Genomic DNA, 21,077 nt, shown 5'->3' on the forward strand with positions numbered 1-21,077 from the left:
GGGAAATCCAACGGGCCAGATTCACCGCAATTCCCACTGCCGCGATGCGGGCTCCACCTCCTGCATTTTTGTCAGACCACTGGCACTGACGAGGGCGTGAAGCGCATGCGCCTGGTGCAAAAAATTATAACGTGGGTTGAGCGTTTGTAGCCCGATTGAGCAGGAGGACCTGCTTCCTTTTCACTGTAGCCCGACTGATTGGGCTTTAGAGCGGAGAGGATTTGTTGATTTTTGGGAATTCGATCACTCAATTGGTTGGGCAAATTAGGATGATGGTGGACTTGCTCTAAATGAGAGGTAGTTTTAAATAGAAAAGCTCGTTATTAAAATGGGAACTTTAACGAAAAGTATCCGGTACTGTTCATTTTAATGAAAAATCACATTTTTACATTAAAAAGTCAATCATGGTACTATTCACTTTACTCTTTATTTTGTCCTTATCATTAAAATTCAAAATTTTCAAGTCATTTTCATTATTTTCTTTATTAAAATTGCTTCTGAGGATAAGTGATTTTGAGAAGCCGCAATTCCAAAAAGCCCCCAAATTTATGGCAAAAGCGCCAACGCATAGCAAAAACTATTTAAATGTAAATCCACCCAATTTCCGTGTAAATAATTGGACTTGTGTGCGCTGTTGTTGTCATCAAAACTTGCCGCGAGTCGTGATTTGTGACTAATGCATCTTCCCCCATCCCCTTCTCACTCATCATCTCCTGCAATCTAGGGCTTTTCTCTTCCCACTCTCTCTCTCTAAAACACCCAGTTCTCCCAAGCACTTATGCAAACAACCATGGAGGGAGTCGAAGACGCCGCGTCGGTCATCAACTCCGCCAACGCTCCTCCGCCGTTTCTCAACAAAACCTACGATATGGTGGATGACCACTCCACCGACGCCGTCGTCTCCTGGAGCAACGGCAACAACAGCTTCGTCGTCTGGAACGTCCCCGAGTTCTCGAGGGACCTCCTGCCCAAGTATTTCAAGCACAACAACTTCTCTAGCTTCGTCAGGCAGTTGAATACTTATGTGGGTATTCCTACCCTTTCCTAAATTTTGATTCTTTTGTGCTTTTCTGCATTTGATTCTTGTTTTCGCGGTGATTCCGATCGGAACTGTTAAATTTGGAGTGATTAAGCAGGATCAATGTCCGATTTGGTTTTGCAATTGTTATTTTGGCAAAAGGGTTATCGATTTCAAGGATGTAAATAAGTAAATTGTGAATTCTGTTTGTGTGTATTTATATCACATGATTTAAGCCATTGTTGTTGAATTGGACTCTTTGTCATTCACTGGGTTCCATTGAGTCTAGGCGATCACCATGTCATGTAATCGAGTAGAAACGATTTCAATTTGTTTGGTTTTGTTTTGAACTAGTGGAAAACCTAGAAGGAAAAAGGACATTAGAGGTAGAACTACATTGAGATTTAAATTTCGAGCCAACTACTTATGCGCAAACTGCCTTATTTTACGTGTTTCTTGGAAAAATTTGTTCCGATTGCATTTTATTTACAATTGACGAAGATATTTTCTTTATAAAGTAAGACTGGAATTCTTTTTTTTTTTTTTGGTAATGAATCCATTCTGTATAAAGTGGAATGAAAATTTTCTTAGACGTGCTGATAATGTCCCGAAATTCCCATCTTATCCCGATGACTGAAAGGTTTTTTTCCCTTGCAGTTCATTAAAAACCTGGTGATAGGCATTGTGATCTTTTAAGTCAGTAGTTTGATTTTTCTACATGTCAACCTAGTTAGTGATGTGATAGTTTGACATGTTGAAAATGTTTCTCTGTACAAGGACGATGTAGTTATATGCATAATACAAAATGTAGTAATACATGTTGTCTGAACTCTTACAGATAACAGGTATCAAGTAGTGATCCAGTTTTGGTAAATACTTATTGGCATTGTTAATAAAAACTAGCGAGGTGTAATATTTCAAATGAACTGGTATGTTCTTGAGGTTTGTTCCTTTCCTCTTCTCTTACTTTTAGAGGTTTTAAGTTAAGAATTACTTTTTTCTTCCTTTCCGATTCATTCATTCCCATCAAGACTTACTGTTTTAGAGTATACATGATATCAACTTCTCTTTTCGAGTTTTTTATTTTTGGTCTAGAAAAAAACATGAAAGGTGAAGTTAAGCTATTTTGTTTCTGTGGTTGCATTATCCATGTGAGTATTCATCTACAAATACATACATACATATACATCCGTAATTATATACCGTAAAAGTCTCCTGCTCACAGTTGAACTAGAAAAAATGCTTGTTCACCAAGCAATACATCATAATCAAATGGCTAAAATATGTGTAAAAGAAGTTGTATTTGCGTTCGTTATTGGAAATAAAGAAATAAATAGTGAGAGTAGAAAAAGAGGCGAAAGCTAAGGAGTTGCTCAGCAGCACTGGGCTGTTGGAGGTTGGAAACCACAACTATGAGTATGAGAAGGTGCTTGTTACCTAAAGGCAAGATCATGAGATGAGAGAATCTGGCTCTGTCTTGTGCTCCAAAATAAATTTTAGTTTATGTTGTTGGTATAACTTCTAACTGACTCTATTTTCATTATATAGAATTAGTATTTATGTTTTCACATTCAATTTGCAGGGTTTTAGAAAGGTTGATCCAGACCGATGGGAATTTGCAAACGAAGGGTTTCTTAGAGGCCAGAAACACCTTTTGAAGACTGTAAGCAGGCGAAAACCAGCTCATGTACAGAGTCATCAACAACCACCACCTCAATTGCAGAGCTCTCAGGTTGGGGCATGTGTAGAGGTGGTAAATCCTGGGCTGGAGGAAGAGGTTGAAAGACTTAAAAGAGATAAGAACACTCTTATGCAGGAACTTGTTAGGCTTAGGCAGCAACAGCAAGCAACAGATAATCAGTTGCATAATGTTGGGCAACGTATGCAGGGAATGGAGCAGCGGCAGCAGCAAATGATGTCATTTCTTGCAAAGGCTATGCATAGTCCCGGATTTTTATCACAGCTTGTCCAGCATCAGAATGAAAACAATAGGCGCATCACTGGAAGCAATAAGAAAAGGAGACTCCCAAGGCAAGATGATGAAATTTTGGTTGGGAACCTTGGCAGCAAAGTTCTTGATGGACAAATGGTGAAGTACCAGCCTTCAATGAATGAAGCAGCAAAAGCAATGCTGCTGCAGATCTTGAAGATGAATACATCTCCAAAGCTGGAACCATCATTGATCAATCCTGATGCTTTCCTAATTGATAATGTTCCTTCCAATGCAACAGATAGTAGGAACACCTCTAGTCGGAACTTAGGGGTGACCCTTTCAGAGGTTCCACCAATTTCTGCAGAGTGTTATATGCCTGAAGAGTCTAGATTTCCTGTCAGTTGTCATTCTACAGCCATTTCTGAGATCCAGTCTTCCCCTTATGCGGTTTCCAACTCTGTTAAAGAAACTCAAGTTTTGGAAGAGAACATGCATAATTTTCAACAAGATACAGTTATCCCTGAACTAACTCGAATGCAAGGTATTGTTTCAGAAAGCAATGTGGAAATCCCCAATGCAAACTTCATTGGCTCTGAGATTGGGAATGCAGGATACATGGGCATGTCAGCAGGTTTGGATGGGAGACTGCCTACAGATATTTTACCATTTTCTCCTGAGCCTGATGCAGATGCCTTGCCAGATGGGGTCTCTAGCCTTCCAGGCATTAACGATATCTTCTGGGAACAATTTCTCACAGCAAGCCCACCGCCTGGTGACACTGATGAAATTAGTTTTAGTTCCGATGATGGAGTGGCTGTGAATCAGGATTTGCAGTTGGGGAAGGAGAATGGATGGGAAAAGAGTCAACATATGAATCACATCACTGAACAAATGCAGCTCCTTGCATCGGGGAGCAGAACTGGTTGATCTCGTCTTTCCAATTGTATATACATGTTTCTTGCTTATCAAGAGGTAAATTTACAATCCACCATTTACGGTTAAAAGATTGTGAATAGTTACCGTCCCTCAATGTCAACCTTACTAAAGGCAGTCAACTACTCACGGTTGATCTTAAAGATGAAAACATATGTGGCCTTGCATGGATAACTTTTAGCTTTACAAATCTTTTCACCTATGCATGACTATATGCAATAATAGCTGTATTACTTACTCCTTAACACACAGAAACTAGCTTAAATGGCAACATTGGTTTCCAATTTGTACGATCGATGATGTGCAATGCTTCTGATGCTACTATTTTCAAATCCCAGTCTAGTGAGGATTCTTCTTTTTTTGAGCTCCGACCGAACATCTGTTGCCTTTTATCCTTGGAACTGTTTTTGACTCGATCTGTTAGCAATTCAATTATATGCTGCAGGAATATTAATCTTGAGTTTCCAATTTTGCAATGTTTATGATGTTTGCACAGGTTGATGTTGTGCCCTAATGAGCAGGAAAATCTAGTATTCAAAAGACTACTGACCACCTAGGATCCAAGTTTAAGGAACTCTTATCCGCCGTGTTATATCTGGAATACCGGTATTTCTTTGTTGCATTTTTGTCCAAGACCTTTATGCGCGCATATAGTAAAGTTTATTGTAACTAATCTAATAAGCGGCCTATCCTGTTTCGGGTCAGACGTAAATAGGTTGGGTGTTTGTTACTAATTAGGCATGGAGTTTTTCTTTTTGTTGATTTGCATACGTGTATGTTATGTGCCGCTTATGAGGGAGAAATTTTTCGGTATGCCGGGAACTTGGTCCAATGCATCAAGTGTCATGATGCAAAACTACATGAAATTTGAGCTTAATGCTACTGGCATGTTGAATCAAAGTAAAATGTTGGATCCTGGTTACGGATCGTTCATGGCTTACTAATCATAGAGGAATTAAAACCCAAAATTAAGAATTTAAACTTTTGATTTTGGAGGAATTTTACTTTTGAAGCGAGGTGCTATTTTGATTTTGGGTAAAAGACTGTTTACTACCCTCATGTTTGGTGGTTTTCAACATTTAGTACATCAAATTTTTTTCGTCTCAGATTCATACCTAAAGTGTAAATTTTAGGACAGTCTCATACATCCGTTAGTCAAACTGTTAAGTCTCCCGTTAACTGTGACGTGGCGCCCATGTGGACACTGACTGGGCGCCACGTGTTATCCACGTTTTTTTTCTTCTTCTTCTTTCTTCTTCCTTCTTCTTCCTCCGACTGCAACTTTTTTTTTTTGTTCTTCCTCCTCTTTCTTCCTTTCTCCTTCCTTCCCCTTCTTCCCTTTCCTTCTTCTTCCTTCTCCTTCTTCTTCTTCTTCCTCCAAATCAAGGAAAGTTTTTTTTTTTTTTTTTTTCTTCTTCTTCTCCTTCCTCCTTCTTCCTTCTTCCTTATTCTTCATCTTCCTCAAAAAAAAAAAAAAAAAAAAACCTTCATCTTCCTCAGATTCGGATGAAGAAGAAGAAGAAAGAAGGAAGAAGGAGGAAGGACGAAGACAAAAAAAAGTTGCAGTCGGAGGAAGAAGGAGGAAGAAGAAGAGGAAGAAAAAAGAAAAAAAAACTGAATCTGGGCAGATTCGGAGGAAGAAGAAGAAGAAGAAGAAGAAGAGGAAGGAAAAAGGAGGAAGAAGAAGGAAGAAGGAGGAGGAAGAAGAAAAAAAAAAAACTTCCTTAGATTCGGAGGAAGAGGAAGAAGAAGGAGAAGGAGAAGGAAGAAGAAGGAAGAAGGGGAAGAAGGGGAAAGAAGGAGGAAGGAAGAAGGAGAAGGAGGAAGAAAAAAAAAAGTTGCAGTCGGAGGAAGAAGAAGAAAGAAGAAAAAAAAATGTGGATGACACGTGGCGTCCAGTCAGTGTCCACATGTGCGCCACGTCACAGTTAACGGGAGACTTAACAGTTTGACTAACGGATGTATGAGACTGTCCCAAAATTTACACTTTAGGTATGAATCTGAGACGGAAAAAACTTGATGTACTAAATGTTGAAAACCACGAAACATGAGGGTAGTAAACAGTCTTTTACCCTTTGATTTTTAGAGAAGCTTGCCATTGGGAATTCATTATTTTACTTGCACTCTTAAAAGAGAAAATTAGATTCCCCCACATCTCTTTCGCAGGTTTTAGACTTCATTCGTTTTAAAGATTTGATCAAAGTGTTTTGCCCAATAGACACATCAGTATTTTTTAATTTATTTAAATTACATGTTATTTTTGTGTTTTTTCTGAAATAAAAATAGTATAAATCTAAAATTATTTTTTTAGTTACTGGGTAATTGTATGTATCCTTGCCTGGTGGTTTTTTTTATTTATTAATTATTCGCAATAATTGAATTCAATTAATCACCAAAATAATATATGTTTAGATATGTCAGTCAAAATTAAAATTCTTTTATTTTTAATAATGATGGACGTCTTGATTTTTTTTTTTTATCAAACTATTTTTTCCGTTTTTAATCTATATCTTGCTCTGGTATTTATAATATATGTATGATTATGATTTAGCACTTATTATTGATGGGTACATTCAACTTTAGTTTTGATACGTATGATTTAGTAAATAACTTTTTTTTTCTAAGGATTTCGTAAATAACATGGATTGTTGCATTTCTGTTGGGTTGTGGTACATTTGATTTTATACATATTCTTTAAAGCAATTTTATATATATTGTTGATTGGTACGTATATATTATATCAATCATATTTTTATTATGTATTTATAAAAAAATATCGATTACCAAATGAAGACGTACCATTGCCAAATGAAAGCTATCGAAGACAAACTAAATCATATCAATGCTAAATTAAAACATATTGATGCCAAATGAAGAAGTACCAATGCGAAATGAAACGGCCCAAGCGCAACCCGAATTGTGAGTTTAGACTACCTCTAAGCGCTCCGTTTGGTTCACGAGAAAACGTAGGAAAATATTCACTCTTTGATTGCCCCAAGAGTGAAAAATCCAACGCACAACTAGATTTCTCTTGATTCAATGCACCATAAGAATCCATTGCTACCATTGAGCTAAGGAACAATTTTAGGTTTTGATGATATCAACATTGTGGATAGAGCAGAAGAAATATTTAGCATGTAACGATAATTATAACACACAGGCAATCTATAACTATTGTAGACAACATCGATAATTATAACAACACATCGACAATCTATAGCTATTGTAGACAACATCGTGGACATAGAGACAATATACTCACATTATAGACATAGCATCAATAATGTCTAAACAATATATTAGTACCATATGATATTAGCCAAATATGGCAATTCTTTAAAATTAATAAATAATAAACACAACTTTAGCTATAACTTCAATTTTCTTCAACAACCTAACAACCCCAAATCAATTCTTTGTTATGATTTAGGAACTGCTAAACTTGTAATCACAAATATTTTTCTTGCAGAGTTATAATTGCATGTCTCATTGTTTGCCAACAAAGACTATAAGCTTCATGTAAACCTTCCAAACACGTTTTGTGATGGTAGATTGAAGGATTAACAAGCACTTCAATGATGTTCTACCGAGCTTCTATCATCGTAGTGCTGAAAGTATTCTCTGAACATGGAAGCGACCTTGTTGGTGATTCATGGACGCTTCGTTCAATGTAAAAACCAGGCTGCTTTGGAGGCGGCAAGACATCACCACTGCTCAACATCAAAACCACAGATGACATGCTTGGTCTATCCTCAGGTACTCTTTGCACACATAACAGCCCCACATGAAAACACCTTATCACTTCAGATATGTTGCATGAATCACAAAATGTCTTATTGATCAGTTCTAGTGGTTTATCTTGAATCCATAGTATCCATGCCTTCAAACAAATTGAAACATGTATGATATGTTAGTGGGCTAATATGTAAGAGGGGTTTTGCTGCAGACTTCTATACTGTTAAATGCATGTCATTAGAAAACTATGCTTCGAAGAGCACCGTCTAATTCACTCTTCTTTTTAAAGTAAAATATCATCACCTCGTTTGTTATACTTACATGTCCAAGAAGGTTGTGGTCGTGATCTGGATGACGAAATCCCCTGTTTTTCCTCCTGCTCAACATCTCGAGCAGTATGACTCCCAAGCTAAACACATCAGATTTCATCGAGAAAGTTCCATCTGCTGCATATTCTGGAGACATATAACCACTGCCAGATCAATATGCAATGACCAGTGAGAGAGAATTTCAAAAGCAGAACAATAAAATTATAAACCACAAAACAAGTCTAAGCATGCTTACTAGGTTCCAACCACTCGGTTTGTAGAGAATTTCAAAAGCAAAACAATAAAATTATAAACCACAAAACAAGTCAGCATGCTTACTAGGTTCCAACCACTCTGTTTGTATTGGCTTGACTTTGGTCACCGCCAAATGTTTTAGCCAGGCCAAAGTCTGAAATCTTCGGGTTCATATTATTATCTAGCAGAATATTACTACATTTCAGATCTCGATGTATAATCCTTAATCTAGAGTCTTGGTGAAGATAAAGAAGCCCTCGAGCAACTCCACTGATAATGTGGAAGCACTTAGGCCAGTCGAGCAATTTTTGACCCTCTTGATCTGAAGAAACTTTAAGCCTGTTATTTCAATGCCACATTGAATCCTAGTATAATAGGTTGAAAATGAAGGATCGTACCAAAAATATAGAAGTCCAAGCTTTTGTTGGGCAGGAATTCATATATTAGAATCTTTTCGTCTTTTTGAATGCAACAACCGAGAAGCTTAACAAGATTGCGATGTTGAAGTCTGGCTATGAGAATAACTTCAGTTTTGAACTCTCTTATTCCCTGTCCGGAATTCTTTGAAAGCCTATTTACTGCAATTTCTTTTCCTCCTATCAGTGTACCCTATGGACCATCATGTCGAAAAGACTTAAATTTTGTATAGCAATTTAGCTAATTTTGATTGCATGAATTCATGTTACCTTGTACACAGGTCCAAAGCCACCTTCTCCCAGCTTGTTGCGGCTTGAAAAGTTGTCAGTGGCTTTAGCTATGGTGGTCAAGTCAAACAGTGGTAACTCCATCTCTTCCCCGTCTTCTCCGAGGTACTCGTCACTGCAATCCTTTCTTCTGTGTCCTGAAATAGTAGGAGATCTCTTCAGCATGGATAAAAAGATGCGAACAGTTAGCTACACTATCGAAATTAAATACTACCTTATCTAATGCATTTTTAATGTGTCTGAAAATGGTTACCTTCATTTCTAAGTTTCTTCTTCTGTATGTACAATATTATTCCAACTATTAGCAGTCCCATGAGAAAAACTGCAGAGCTGAGGAGAATTGCTAGTAGCTTTCTCTTGTTGAAATTGCTCCTTTTCTTAACATGATCTGAAATATCCGTATAAAACAAACTTTTCATGTGATCTCGTAGTGTTGCAGTAACTGTGGTTCTAACACTAACTTATTTAAACCCTACTTTGCATAATTGCGGATAAAGGTCTAAGACGTACCTAGTTCTGAAGCTGCCACCCGTATATAGAGGTCTTGACCACCGCCAGGAGTGAATTCTTTTATGTCGATGAGGTTACCAAACCAAAGCACGCAGCCACTTCCTCTCTCCCTGATGTCTAGATTTGCACACGCAGTACATAAGCAGTTTCCCAAACATAATCCCTTGCATTCTTTAAGGCTCGTGCTTTTATCATACCACGAGGTTGATGTGTCTGGCAATTTAATCCCACTGTACTTTGTGAAGCCATCTCCATGGCTGCAGGTCAACAGAGTCCTTCGAACACATCCATCAGACCAATATCCCGAATTCCAATCTTTCAAAGATTTTGGTACAAATCCCTTCAAGCATGCACATATTGCAGAGTTACCATTGCTTTTGCAACTAGAAAATGGACCACACAAGGCATAACTTTCACACCGATCTGCTAGGAATGTAGAGGCAAGTTCCCAACTCTGTGTTTGGTACACCCATGTGAACTTCTCTGCGACTCCTAATGAGTTCAATACATATCTCGAGAACACTGACATGTTCTTTAGCCTGTACTTCAAAGAGACCTCATCCTTGTTCATCACAAATTTAGTCCCAGATATTGGATTTGGTTCTCTGACACCATATTCGGATCCTGTAAAATAAAGGCCATTCCATGACCCTCGTCTGGTTTGTATCTTAGCTCCTTTCATAATAAAAAATTGTGGTAAGCCACGCAGATCCACTCGTTCCGAAAACTCTCCCGGAGCAGGATCTTCTGTGCTCTTCCAAGACGAGAGATACCTCTCTAAACCGGCAACCAAGTCCCAACCAAGCTTCATTTCCGGTAGGTATGTGTCACAAGGATAATCAAAACTCTGCCACAAGAAGTTATCCAGGTTAGTTTCTTTCCCATCTTGCACCACAAGATTTCCAGAATCCAATAGTTGCGATACTAGATTCCCCGCAGTTCTTGATGAATTCGATGACCACACAATGCTGTTTGAGCTATTCAGGATGACTAGAACTCCTTGCTCCGTGAGCTTCAAAAGTCCTGAAGAATCACCAAGTGGTGTTTCTCTGTTGGCTACCCACACAACTGCATCGGTAGAAACAGTGTACCATATTCCCAAGTACCGGCTTTTCGATTTACCAGGGCTGAAGAATCCCAGTTCATAGCTTCCACCTACTGAAACCAGAGTTTCGCCATCTCTTATATATCCACTCGGAGTGATTGTGCCCAGTGCAGTTGCAGCTGAGATTCTTAGAAGGGAGAATAAGAAGAACAAGCACATAAAAAAGCTTCTCAAGGCTTGCATCGTTGTTCTGAGATTGCATGCTTTATCCAAAGAAATTATACAAAAAATTATGCGGAGAAGATGGAAAAATCAAAGTCAATTGAAAGACTTGGATTTCTTGATTGACCCTACACCTTTGGTTTGGAAAGTAAGTGATGGACTATTGACAATTCAGACTTAACTGAGTTGACAGCTGATAATAACACTGATCAGATTTCAATGGTGGATTGCCAAAGAAATTCATATGACAAATACCTCTCTCTCGGCTGTCATGAAACTATTATTCATTTATTATCAATTAACGGAAATTATATAATAGACCAGCTCATAAAATCTCATGACCATTAAATCTTTAATCGTCGAATCTAAAAAAGGACAAACATAACCGTATCATTGGGGTAAAAGGAACCAACTTTTTGTACCAAGTTTAGTCAATAAATATGTCTGTATTTGAGAAAATAAATAATGTATTTGTATACATGTCCAAGTTTGAAAGTGTAATTAAGTTGGCTATTTCCTAGCAAATGTAAAGAGTCTGTAAGTTGGCTATTCCTAGTCTTAGGATTAATTGTAACATGTGAAGGTTGGAGCTTGCGTTAAATGAGGAGTATGATTGACAGATGTTACACGACAAAGCTCTTTTCTGGCGACACGCCCCGATCCCGATATTCCCTGAATACCAGGATAGGCACGTGCTGGTCGACACCCGAATGTGACAAAAACCATTTATTGAATGCTGAGAACAAGGAATAGATAAGGTTTATAAATGTAAAAGAATAAAGAATATGCATTTAAGGAAAGTGTCAAAGCCTACAACTAACCAGAATACTAAAAAAAATAATATAAAATTGAATGAACAAAGGAGTAGGTCCTACACCAAGAGGACTCGAAGATGCTGCTGCAGAAATGCCTTGACGCCGGGATTGTATGCATCGATTCTACGTCTTGAATGGGGGCGCAAAACAAAGGTGAGTGGACCAAGTTTATATATATATATATAACAGTTATCAACGTACTAACCCCCAAGTTTATATAAAGAAAACTACTAGCATAATAAGTGATAGGTTTACTGCAAACCCTAGCATGCCAAAAATATCTCAAAAGACATTTCGCGGAAAAACATCGCGGAAATCAAAACATCAATCGTCTCACAGATCGTCTCGTAAGCGTGATGTGCTGCCAGTAAGATCATTGAATAAATATAACTCCCAGCCTTATGCTAGCACCGTGGTCTCTGCGCCCGTAGCCAAAGATTACCAACTCCCGGCCCAATGCCTGCTCCGTGTCCCTCAACCCGTAGCTAGGGATTATTTCTCCCGGCCTATCTGCCAACACCAGATCCTCACCCCAGGCGACATAGTGTCCACTAGGTATGCACAAATAGTTACGCCTCTCATAAATAACCACTTCATAGTATAAAGTCATCCATCATCTATACTATAAATAAGGGTTTCTAAAACATGTTCTAGCATCCTATCGTCATCCATCAAATAGTCTACCAGTTCATGGTTTTTATAGAAAATACGATATATCAAACTATAGCTCAATATAGGCTAATAATTAATTCCTCACCAAAAATGAGACAATAAACAACATATTTCATAAACATGCTTAACATAAAATCAGTTCATAACTCGTAAGACATGCTATTCATGTATGCAATTAAACTATGAAATCATGTAATTTTAGAAGGGGTCCACTCACCGTACACCGATGGTGCAAAGCTGTACCAAAAAGGAATAACGGAATCACCTCTAATAATTGCACCTAATCACATAAAGGGGTACCTTTAGTCAAACTCTATTCAAACGATTTAATTTGGGAAAACGGACTTCAAAAACAGGTCCAGGACGTCGAAATTAGCTTATGAGAGGTCTCGGACGAAACCCTGAAAAGTCAACTCTAAAATCAACGTTGACCGTTGACCGAGTCAATAGTCAGAGTCAACGGTCAAAGGTCAACTGGGTCAAACGGGTCTGGGCTTAGGGTTTGTATTTGGGTTGGGCCTAATAGGCCCTAAGGGTTTTGGGTTTAAAGGGTTTAGGGAAATAGGTTTAGGGTGATGGGTTTTTAGGGGTTAGGCTTAAAGCCCATAACAGAAATGGCCCAAGGGCCTAAATTTTAAAACAAGAATTAAATAAAACCTAAAAAAGGTTTTGGGTTGGGTCAACGGGCCACATGCCCTAAATGCAACGACCCGAAGGCCTTTGGGTCTTTAAAACAATTAACAACAAAGTAAAATAAATAACAGAAAAATAAAATAAGGGAGATGGACCGAACGGGCTTAAAGCTCGAGTTCTAGAATTGCCCAAAAAGGGCCTGGGTTCACCACCGGCCTAAGGCCCGAGAGCCTTGGAAACGGCCTGGAAGGCCTAGTGTCGATGAGAACAACGGAGAAGAACGCCAGAGCCTTCCCAGCTCCTGCCGACTGCAAACCACGACCCTAGACTCCGATCTAGGTATTAAAATGAAACACAAGAGAAGATGAGTGTGTTTATACCTTCCGTTTGTCGTGAAACGGTCGGAGGTGCCGGAAAACCCCTCGACGACTACGGGTTCGCCGGAGCTGGGTGTGTTTCCCTCGAGCCAAAATCAGTCTAAAACCTTGGAAATAATGAGATAAAATCAATAAACCACATCCAAGCATCGATCTATAACGGATAGAAGGAGACTCGATGCTTACCTAACCGGAAAAAATGAAGGAACCTCGCCGAAGAGTTCCTGGGTTCCACAGCTCCTCGCAGTGACGGAAGATAGAGAGAGAGATACGAGGTTTGATGATGATGATGGTGGTGTCTTCCCTCGCAAGTGGTGCAGCTCTGTGTGTGTGTGTGCGCGCACGCGCGCACGCTCACGGTGCAAGAGAGGGAAATGGATGAGAGTTTCGAGAGAGATAAGGGAAAGTGAGTGTAGAGACAAAAAGAGAAAAAGGAAAGGGGTCACGGGGTAGGGGACAGAAAGAGAGAAGGATGAGGATTGTCAGGGTGCTACCACGTGGCAGTTTGAGGGAGTTTAGGAATCTAGATAAAGGGTCCAGATTTACTCAAGCTAGGGGACCAAAATGAAAAATTCAATAAAACTTTGGGAAATTATAAAATTACATATAAATTCGGGGGTGGGGTTTAATATTTGGTAAGAATCATTTGCATTCATATAGGATTTGTTTTCCCTATTAAAGATTGATTTGGTGTGGGATTCTAGAAGTCTATACAAATTTGCATAGAGTCTTAAATAAGGAAGAGGTTTAAATAAGGCCAATCTCTTTGTTTATTAGGTAAAAGAGTTAACCTAGTATATAAAGGATTGTGCTAGGAGTTTTATAGGACACCTTTTACACTCTAATCAAAATCGTGAGATTGTTTTATAAGGTTAAGAGGAGAGACAAAAAGCTGTTAGGTTCTTAGATTTATCTAAGTGATAGTCTGAGAGCATAACATGTCATTCATTCATCATAGAACTTTGTGTAAGCTTTGCCTGTGAGGAAGATCATCAATCTGCGTGAATCGGTGTTCATCCAAGAGAGGGTGAAGAGGGCGTGTTCTACAAGACAAGAGTATTTGATCAAGCTTCTTTTGTGTTGTAAGAAAGTATCAATTGAGTCTTGTATAAGTCCTTAAGTTTTTAGTGAAATTGGTTGTGTGCCTTGAGGTTTTTCTCTCTTGTGTCGTACAAATACTATGTCTTCGTTTATTTTCTCAGTTTGTTGTGTTTTGATTTTTGTTGTGAAGAACCAGGATTGAATCACATATCAATCCTACTGTTGAGCAAAAATTGTACACAATATGTAAACAAATAATTCACTCGACATAACTTCACCCTCATTCATTTTTCCAAAGAATGTTTTATTAATTTGAGTTCGACCCATTCTAGGCTACACGCCTATTAATTACAACCTTTTTTTTTGGGAAATGAATACCCTTTTGATTCCAATATGAACAAATCGTAACATAGAGATTTGGGTGTTTATTTGATTTTGTGACTGCACCTAGGTAGATCCCTAGGTTGCCTACGTACCCTTGTTGAGGGATCAAGTCACTCATAGTTCCTTATGTATTTGTTGAGGTTTGATGCCCTGTGCAGTTTCAACTCGTGCAGGTAAGGAGCATTTGATGCCTTGTGCAGTTTTAGCTCGTGTGGGTGAGGACTTTGAACCATTGGAGTATTTGATGCCTTGTGCAATTTTAGCTCATGCGGGTGAGTACTTTAAGCCATTGGAGCGTTTGATGCCTTGTGCATTTTTAGCTCGTGCATGCGATGACTTTGAGCTGGAGTGATTGATGCCTTGTGCAGTTTAGGCTCTTATAGATGAGGACATCGAGCCATTGGAGCATTTGGTGCCTTATATAGTTTTAGCTCATACGGGTGAGGACTTTGAGCCATTGGAGCGTTTGATGCCTTATGCAATTTTAGCTTGTGCGGGTGAGGACTTTGAGCCCATTGAGTGTGTTAGTGCCTTATGCAATTTCAGCTCGTGTGGGCAGGGACTTTGTGCCGTTGGAGCGTAATACGACTTCGTGCCATTTGAGATTTGATGCGGCCTTGTGCCATTTGACCACTTCGGTAATTAAAGGGATTTTGATCCATTGCGTGAGTTTCACCAATTTGAAGTGGTGAGTCCATCGAGTTTTGTACTTTGAGATGGTTTGCATCCACAGTTTTGAAGTAGTTCGAAGTTGTCTATATTTGTATTGTTTTTGTCCTCCACTTTGCTCCGTGTCTTGATTTGATCTTGGCCCAACGATTAACAATGACCACCCAAAAGATTTTGAAGACAAGCATTAATTCAATCATGCCCATGAATTAATTCAAGCCATAAGTTGCGTGAGTTTGTCCTTGTGGGATCAAACCAACCTTCAACTAAAGTTATGACAAACTTTGTCTCTTCACCTACTTAATTGCTTGTTGAAGATCTTTATTCCAATTCCTAACTTAGGAATTTGAATGAAACTTGGTCAGCAACTACACTAATGTTGGTGCACCTTGAGCCTGAGCGTATCCTTCAACGCTAGCAACAAGCTTCTTTTCCGGATAATTATCTGGTCAACTTTGTGCGTTAGTGCAACAATGGGTTTCGAGCTTTGTTTTCGAGACTTCCGTCATGATTTGGAGCTGACCATGAAATTAATCCGTTGCGTTCCTCGTTTACATTTTTCTATGCATGTGATTGGGTATAAACGAGGGAATATGTGTGTGGAATTTAGCGGTTTTATACCATTTGATATTTGATACAGCTTCGTGTCATTTGGGATTTGAATAATTAATAGGTAAATGACCCATTAATTAGAATTTGAGTATGACATCTAGAAGGGTTTTAGAGCCACGTCGCATTCACTTTTTTTTTAAGGGAACTTGATGGTGCTTTGACTTGTCTTGTTGCACTTCTTTTTCTTCCCCATTTTTTTTTGTTTGGTGTCGATGAGATAGGGTTGCCCACTTTTTCTTCCTCGCTTTTCTTTGTCTTGGGACCCCTATCAGTTTGTCTCCATCTCATCTTTTCTTTGTTCTTCATATGAGCAACATTCCCTATAAAATTAGGAACTTTGTTGCGTGAGCAACATTCATTAAATGGAAATCTAGGAACTGTGCTTTGCAGACTCCTCTTTTACTCTTTGTAGAATTTGTAATTACTTGGTCAAAGTAGCAGGATGAATTTAGTTTATATAAACCAGGGATTCATTATGGTTTCATGGTTGTGTCTAAAATTTGATATCAGACTACCTACGTATCCTTAATGGAATCAAACCGGCGGAGTTCATGAAATATTTGATTTGGATTTGTAGACTTGCATTCAGACTTGACAAAATGAGAAGCCAATTAGATTGATTTAAAACCCATATATGTGACCTTCGGTAATCGCCTAATAGGCTTTGTAAAATAGGACTTTGATTTGTCTTTTCCTTAAGTAGCTCAGGACTTGAAGACATAAAGAAAGACTCCAAGTCCCACGTGAGGTGCATTCTACAAGTGAAAGAAGCTCATATTTTCCTCCCTTGCTGCAGCCTTCGGTGTTTAAAACTCCACAAATTTGACTGATGAATCAAACATAATGATGACTAAAATTAATAACTTATGGTGATGCATGATTAGGATTTGCCATCCTTTCACCATTTTCTAATAATATTTTGTCCCTTTTTCTAGGGAATCGCATGCATGGGATCCCTATTTGTTTGCTCTTCATCACGTGTTATTTGTATTTCCTTTCTTCATGGAACTTATGAAAGCTTTAAACAGACTTTTAGAACCCCATGTTATACTGGTTTCCTTCAATTAATCCTTCTACCGTCATTACATTGAGGGTGATCAACAAAAGAAAGAGAAACATTCATTTCCAGCAAGCCTTCTATGCATCCCTGCGCATCGTCCCCTTTTCTGCAACTCCTGGCTACCATGAGATGCTTGTTTGGTCCCAAAAGGAACTCTTATGTGGCCTTTTCTTTCTTGCTGTACGTGACTAACGACGACAATAATTGTCCATACGAATCCATGAGCTTGCCACCTAGAACATCATGCTCAGATTTGTGCGGTGGTTGTGTAATGGCAGCGTTAAAGTCACTGGTGATGTCCTTGGCTTTGTCTTCCGTTTGACATCGGAAGTGGTGATGTAATGGCGGCCTCCATAAGGTTATGCAAACGATCATTTGATAGCATCTTGTCTTTAGTTTATTCGAAGAGGTTACGAGTTCAAATCTCAAAGAGAAAAATGTTCAAAGTTTAAAGAGGATTGTCAACAATCTTCTTATTTGAAATTCTTTATTCTACATTACTGACTCTCTTTTTCATCGTGCAATGTTACACAATGGTCCAAATTGTAGATTTTTTAAATCATTCTTCAAAGGTCAAATCTACTAAAAATCAATTAATTTAAACATCGTTTAGTGTCATATCAAATAAATAAACAAATTGTGATTTTATAAACATTAAAATTTTGAGAACGTTAATCGAAAGATCAAACTATCTTTTATTTGACTATTACAAAGTCTTACAAAAAGGAAAAAGAACAAACAAAACAAAATAAAATGCAATCGGGTGGAATGTCGTTCCATGCCTAAAATAAAGCTAATAAACCTACGGGCATGTCGTTTCTTGCCTAGAGAGTCGTCGTCCGCTTATTAATGCATATTAATTTAAAATTTCTGTTTAAAATACTAGTATTTCTGCCGTCCAAACATATTGTAAAAGATAAAAACCCCAAGAGGTCCGAGACTCTCACAGTTCCTTAAACCTTCTCTTTTCACAAACCTCCACCGCTCCGTTTGCTCTTCTTCTTCAATACCATCACCACGCACCTCCCCAAAACCCCAAATCCCTCTCTTTCTACGGCCACCCACCCACTCAGCCACCGCCTCCCACCTTCAAAAATGGCACGACTGGGCCAACACCCTCGCTTCATCTGTTGTACAACGTTCGTCTACTTGGACAACGGTCCGGACTCGACCCTTCTGCGTAGAGAGCTCAAATGGCTCGTGGAGGACGCAATTGAAGAACCTGAAAATCTTGATAACAATGGGGGACGCGTTAGGCTGAGGGTGGAAATTGAGGGGCTTTATATGTTGTGGAAGCAGAGGGTTGAGGAGAGGAGGCCTTTTCAGTATGTTGTCGGGTGCGAGCATTGGAGGGACTTGGTGTTGTGTGTTGAAGAAGTGGTTTTGATTCCGAGGCCGGAGACTGATCTCATTGTTGATTTGGTGGGGGGGGGGGGGGTGTGGTTTTGGGGAATGAGGGGTTGTGGGCTGATTTGGGGACGGGGAGCGGCGCCATTGCGATTGGGATTGCGAGGGTTTTGGGGAGTGGTGGGAGAGTCATTGCTACGGATTTGAGTCCCGCGGCAATTGGGGTTGCAGCTTTTAATGTGCAGAGATATGGTTTGCAGGTTAGTGTTTAAAGAGTAAAGTTATCTTAAAGGGAGAATGCTAATGTACTGAGGACACATTTGGTTCCTATGATTGGATTGGATTGGATTGGATAACCGATAACTCACGAGATTCAAGGTACATTGAAGTTAGAAATGAACGTCAACTTCCATATTTTGGTCCATGTTAAAGACTTTAGATAGATTACAAACTGACAAGAATGATAGTTGAGTTCATATGCTATGTATTTACATTCTATGCTGTGTTATGAAGAGAAATATTGAGTGGTGACTTATAGGCTTCGAAACATTCGATAAGTTTTAAGGAAATGATAATATCAACTCATGTCAATTGGGTAACAAGTGTGTTTTGATTGCCACGTAACTTGAAGATGGAAGTTCCAAATATTTGAACTTTCATCTCTTTCTTTACTACTTTCAAAGTTTTCTATTTGTTTTGATTTGCCAATCAGGATGTAGTGGAGCTAAGGCAAGGATCTTGGTTTGAACCATTAAAGGATGTGGAAGGTAAAGTCTCAGGTTTTGTGAGTAATCCACCGTACATACCAAGTGCCAATATATCAGGGCTGCAAGCTGATGTTGGACGGCATGAACCTAGAGTTGCATTGGACAATGGTATCAATGGCATTGTTGATCTTTTACATCTTTGCAAAGGGACTGCTTTTATGTTGAAACCCGGTGGATTCTTTGCGTTCGAAGTATCTATTTTTGCGTTTGCTAAATGTTGAAAGTGTTATCATTTGCCTTTCAAAAGTCAGTTATTTTATATTTTTATGTTGATAGAGATCAGCTGAAGTACAATCAACATAGATAGTTAAAAACTAGTTTGTATGCCGTAAATTGTGTAGTCTAGGCTTCGGATCCCATCCATTCCTCTTTTTGCTAGAACTTTAGAAAGTAAAAATGAGGTCTGAGTGAAAGCAAAACTAGTTTGTTTCCAAATTGCAGCTGCGAGGTGCCTCATGAGAAAGACATCGTGATATGCATTTACTGTTTTCAGCTACTTTGTAATTGATCTAATCTCTCTTCCCCTTCAATCTTATGATGTTGCAGACAAATGGCGAGGAGCAGTGCAAGTATCTTGTAGAGTACATGGAAAATGATGTTGCAGACAATCCACCATTTACGGTTAAAAGATTGTGAATAGTTACCGTCCCTCAATATCAACCGTACCAAAGGCAGTCAGCCACTCACGGTTGATCTTAAAGATGAAAACATATGTGGCTTTGCATGGATAACTTTTAGCTTTACAACTTATCTCTTCACCTATGCATCAATACATGCAATAATAGCAGTATTACTTACTCCTTAACACACAGAAACTAGCTTAAATAGCAGCATTGGTTTCCAATTTGTACGAGCGATGACGTGCAATGCTTCTGATGCTACTATTTTCAAATCCCAGTCTAGTGAGGATTCTTCTTTTTTTGAGCTCCGACCAAACATCTGTTGCCTTTTATCCTTGGAACTGTTTTTGACTCGATCTGTTAGCAATTCAATTATGCTGCAGGAATATTAATCTTGAGTTTCCAATTTTGCAATGTTTATGATGTTTGCACAGGTTGATGTTGTGCCCTGATGAGCAGGAAAATCTCGTATTCAAAAGACTACTGACCACCTAGGATCCAAGTTTAAGGAACTCTTATCCGCCGTGTTATATCTGGAATACCGGTATTTCTTTGTTGCATTTTTGTCCAACACCTTTATGCGCGCATATAGTGAAGTTTATTGTAACTAATCTAATAAGCGGCCTATCCTGTTTCGGGTCAGAAGTAAATAGGTTGGGTGGTTGTTACTAATTAGGCATGGAGTTTTTCTTTTTGTTTATTTGCATACGTGTATGTTATGTGCCGCTTATGAGGGAGAAATTTTTCGGTATGCCGGGAGCTTGGTCCAATGCATCAAGTGTCATGATGCAAAACTACATGAAATTTGAGCTTAATGCTACTGGCATGTTGAATCAAAGTAAAATGTTGGATCCTGGTTATGGATCGTTCATGGCTTACTAGTCATAGATGAATTAAAACCCAAAATTAAGAATTTAAACTTTTGATTTTGGGGGAATTTTACTTTTGAAGCGAGGTGGTATTTTGATTTTTAGAGAAGCTTGCCATCGGGAATTCATTATTTTACTTGCACTCTTAAAAGAGAAAATTAGATTCCCCCACATCTCTTTCGCAGGTTTTAGACTTCATTCGTTTTAAAGATTTGATCAAAGTGTTTTTTCTGAAATAAAAATAGTATAAATCTAAAATTATTTTTTTAGTTACTGGGTAATTGTATGTATCCTTGCCTGGTGGTTTTTTATTATTAATTATTCGCAATAATTGAATTCAATTAATCACCAAAATAATATATGTTTAGATATGTCAGTCAAAATTAAAATTCTTTTATTTTTAATAATGATGGACGTCTTGATTTTTTTTTTTATCAAACTATTTTTTTCGTTTTTAATCTATATCTTGGTCTGGTATTTATAATATATGTATAATTATGATTTAGCACTTATTATTGATGGGTACATTCAACTTTAGTTTTGATACG

General features: G+C 38.5%; 2 protein-coding genes and 1 pseudogene across 5 annotated transcripts; 2 read left to right on the forward strand and 1 right to left on the reverse strand.

The window, feature by feature from the left end:
- The first annotated feature begins 608 nt into the window (after positions 1 to 608).
- LOC103453152 (heat stress transcription factor A-1-like) lies at positions 609 to 20,480 on the forward strand. 4 transcript variants are annotated; one of them, XM_070821173.1, is made up of 4 exons: positions 676 to 1,024; positions 1,857 to 1,960; positions 2,601 to 3,923; positions 4,381 to 4,806. In XM_070821173.1, the coding sequence occupies exons 2-3, from the start codon at positions 1,940 to 1,942 to the stop codon at positions 3,876 to 3,878; spliced, it is 1,299 nt and encodes a 432-aa protein (XP_070677274.1). In that variant the 5' UTR covers positions 676 to 1,024; positions 1,857 to 1,939; the 3' UTR covers positions 3,879 to 3,923; positions 4,381 to 4,806. The 4 variants fall into 4 exon arrangements, with proteins under 4 accessions (XP_008390927.2, XP_070677273.1, XP_008390928.2 ...); XM_070821172.1 differs by lacking the exons at positions 1,857 to 1,960; positions 4,381 to 4,806 and adding an exon at positions 20,095 to 20,480 and having other exon boundaries at positions 611 to 1,024; XM_008392706.4 differs by lacking the exon at positions 1,857 to 1,960 and having other exon boundaries at positions 611 to 1,024.
- On the reverse strand, positions 7,106 to 10,715 carry LOC103453218 (G-type lectin S-receptor-like serine/threonine-protein kinase At4g27290). The gene is made up of 7 exons (XM_070821143.1): positions 9,397 to 10,715; positions 9,140 to 9,274; positions 8,869 to 9,023; positions 8,581 to 8,791; positions 8,267 to 8,504; positions 7,941 to 8,091; positions 7,106 to 7,764 (listed from the first exon to the last, which is right to left on the reverse strand). The coding sequence occupies exons 1-7, from the start codon at positions 10,682 to 10,684 to the stop codon at positions 7,468 to 7,470; spliced, it is 2,475 nt and encodes an 824-aa protein (XP_070677244.1). The 5' UTR covers positions 10,685 to 10,715; the 3' UTR covers positions 7,106 to 7,467.
- Positions 16,909 to 20,066, forward strand: LOC103409298 (uncharacterized; annotated as a pseudogene).
- Positions 20,481 to 21,077: the final 597 nt, after the last annotated feature.

The sequence above is a fragment of the Malus domestica genome, chromosome 05 (genome assembly GCF_042453785.1).
Source record: "Malus domestica chromosome 05, GDT2T_hap1".
Lineage (NCBI taxonomy): Eukaryota > Viridiplantae > Streptophyta > Magnoliopsida > Rosales > Rosaceae > Malus > Malus domestica.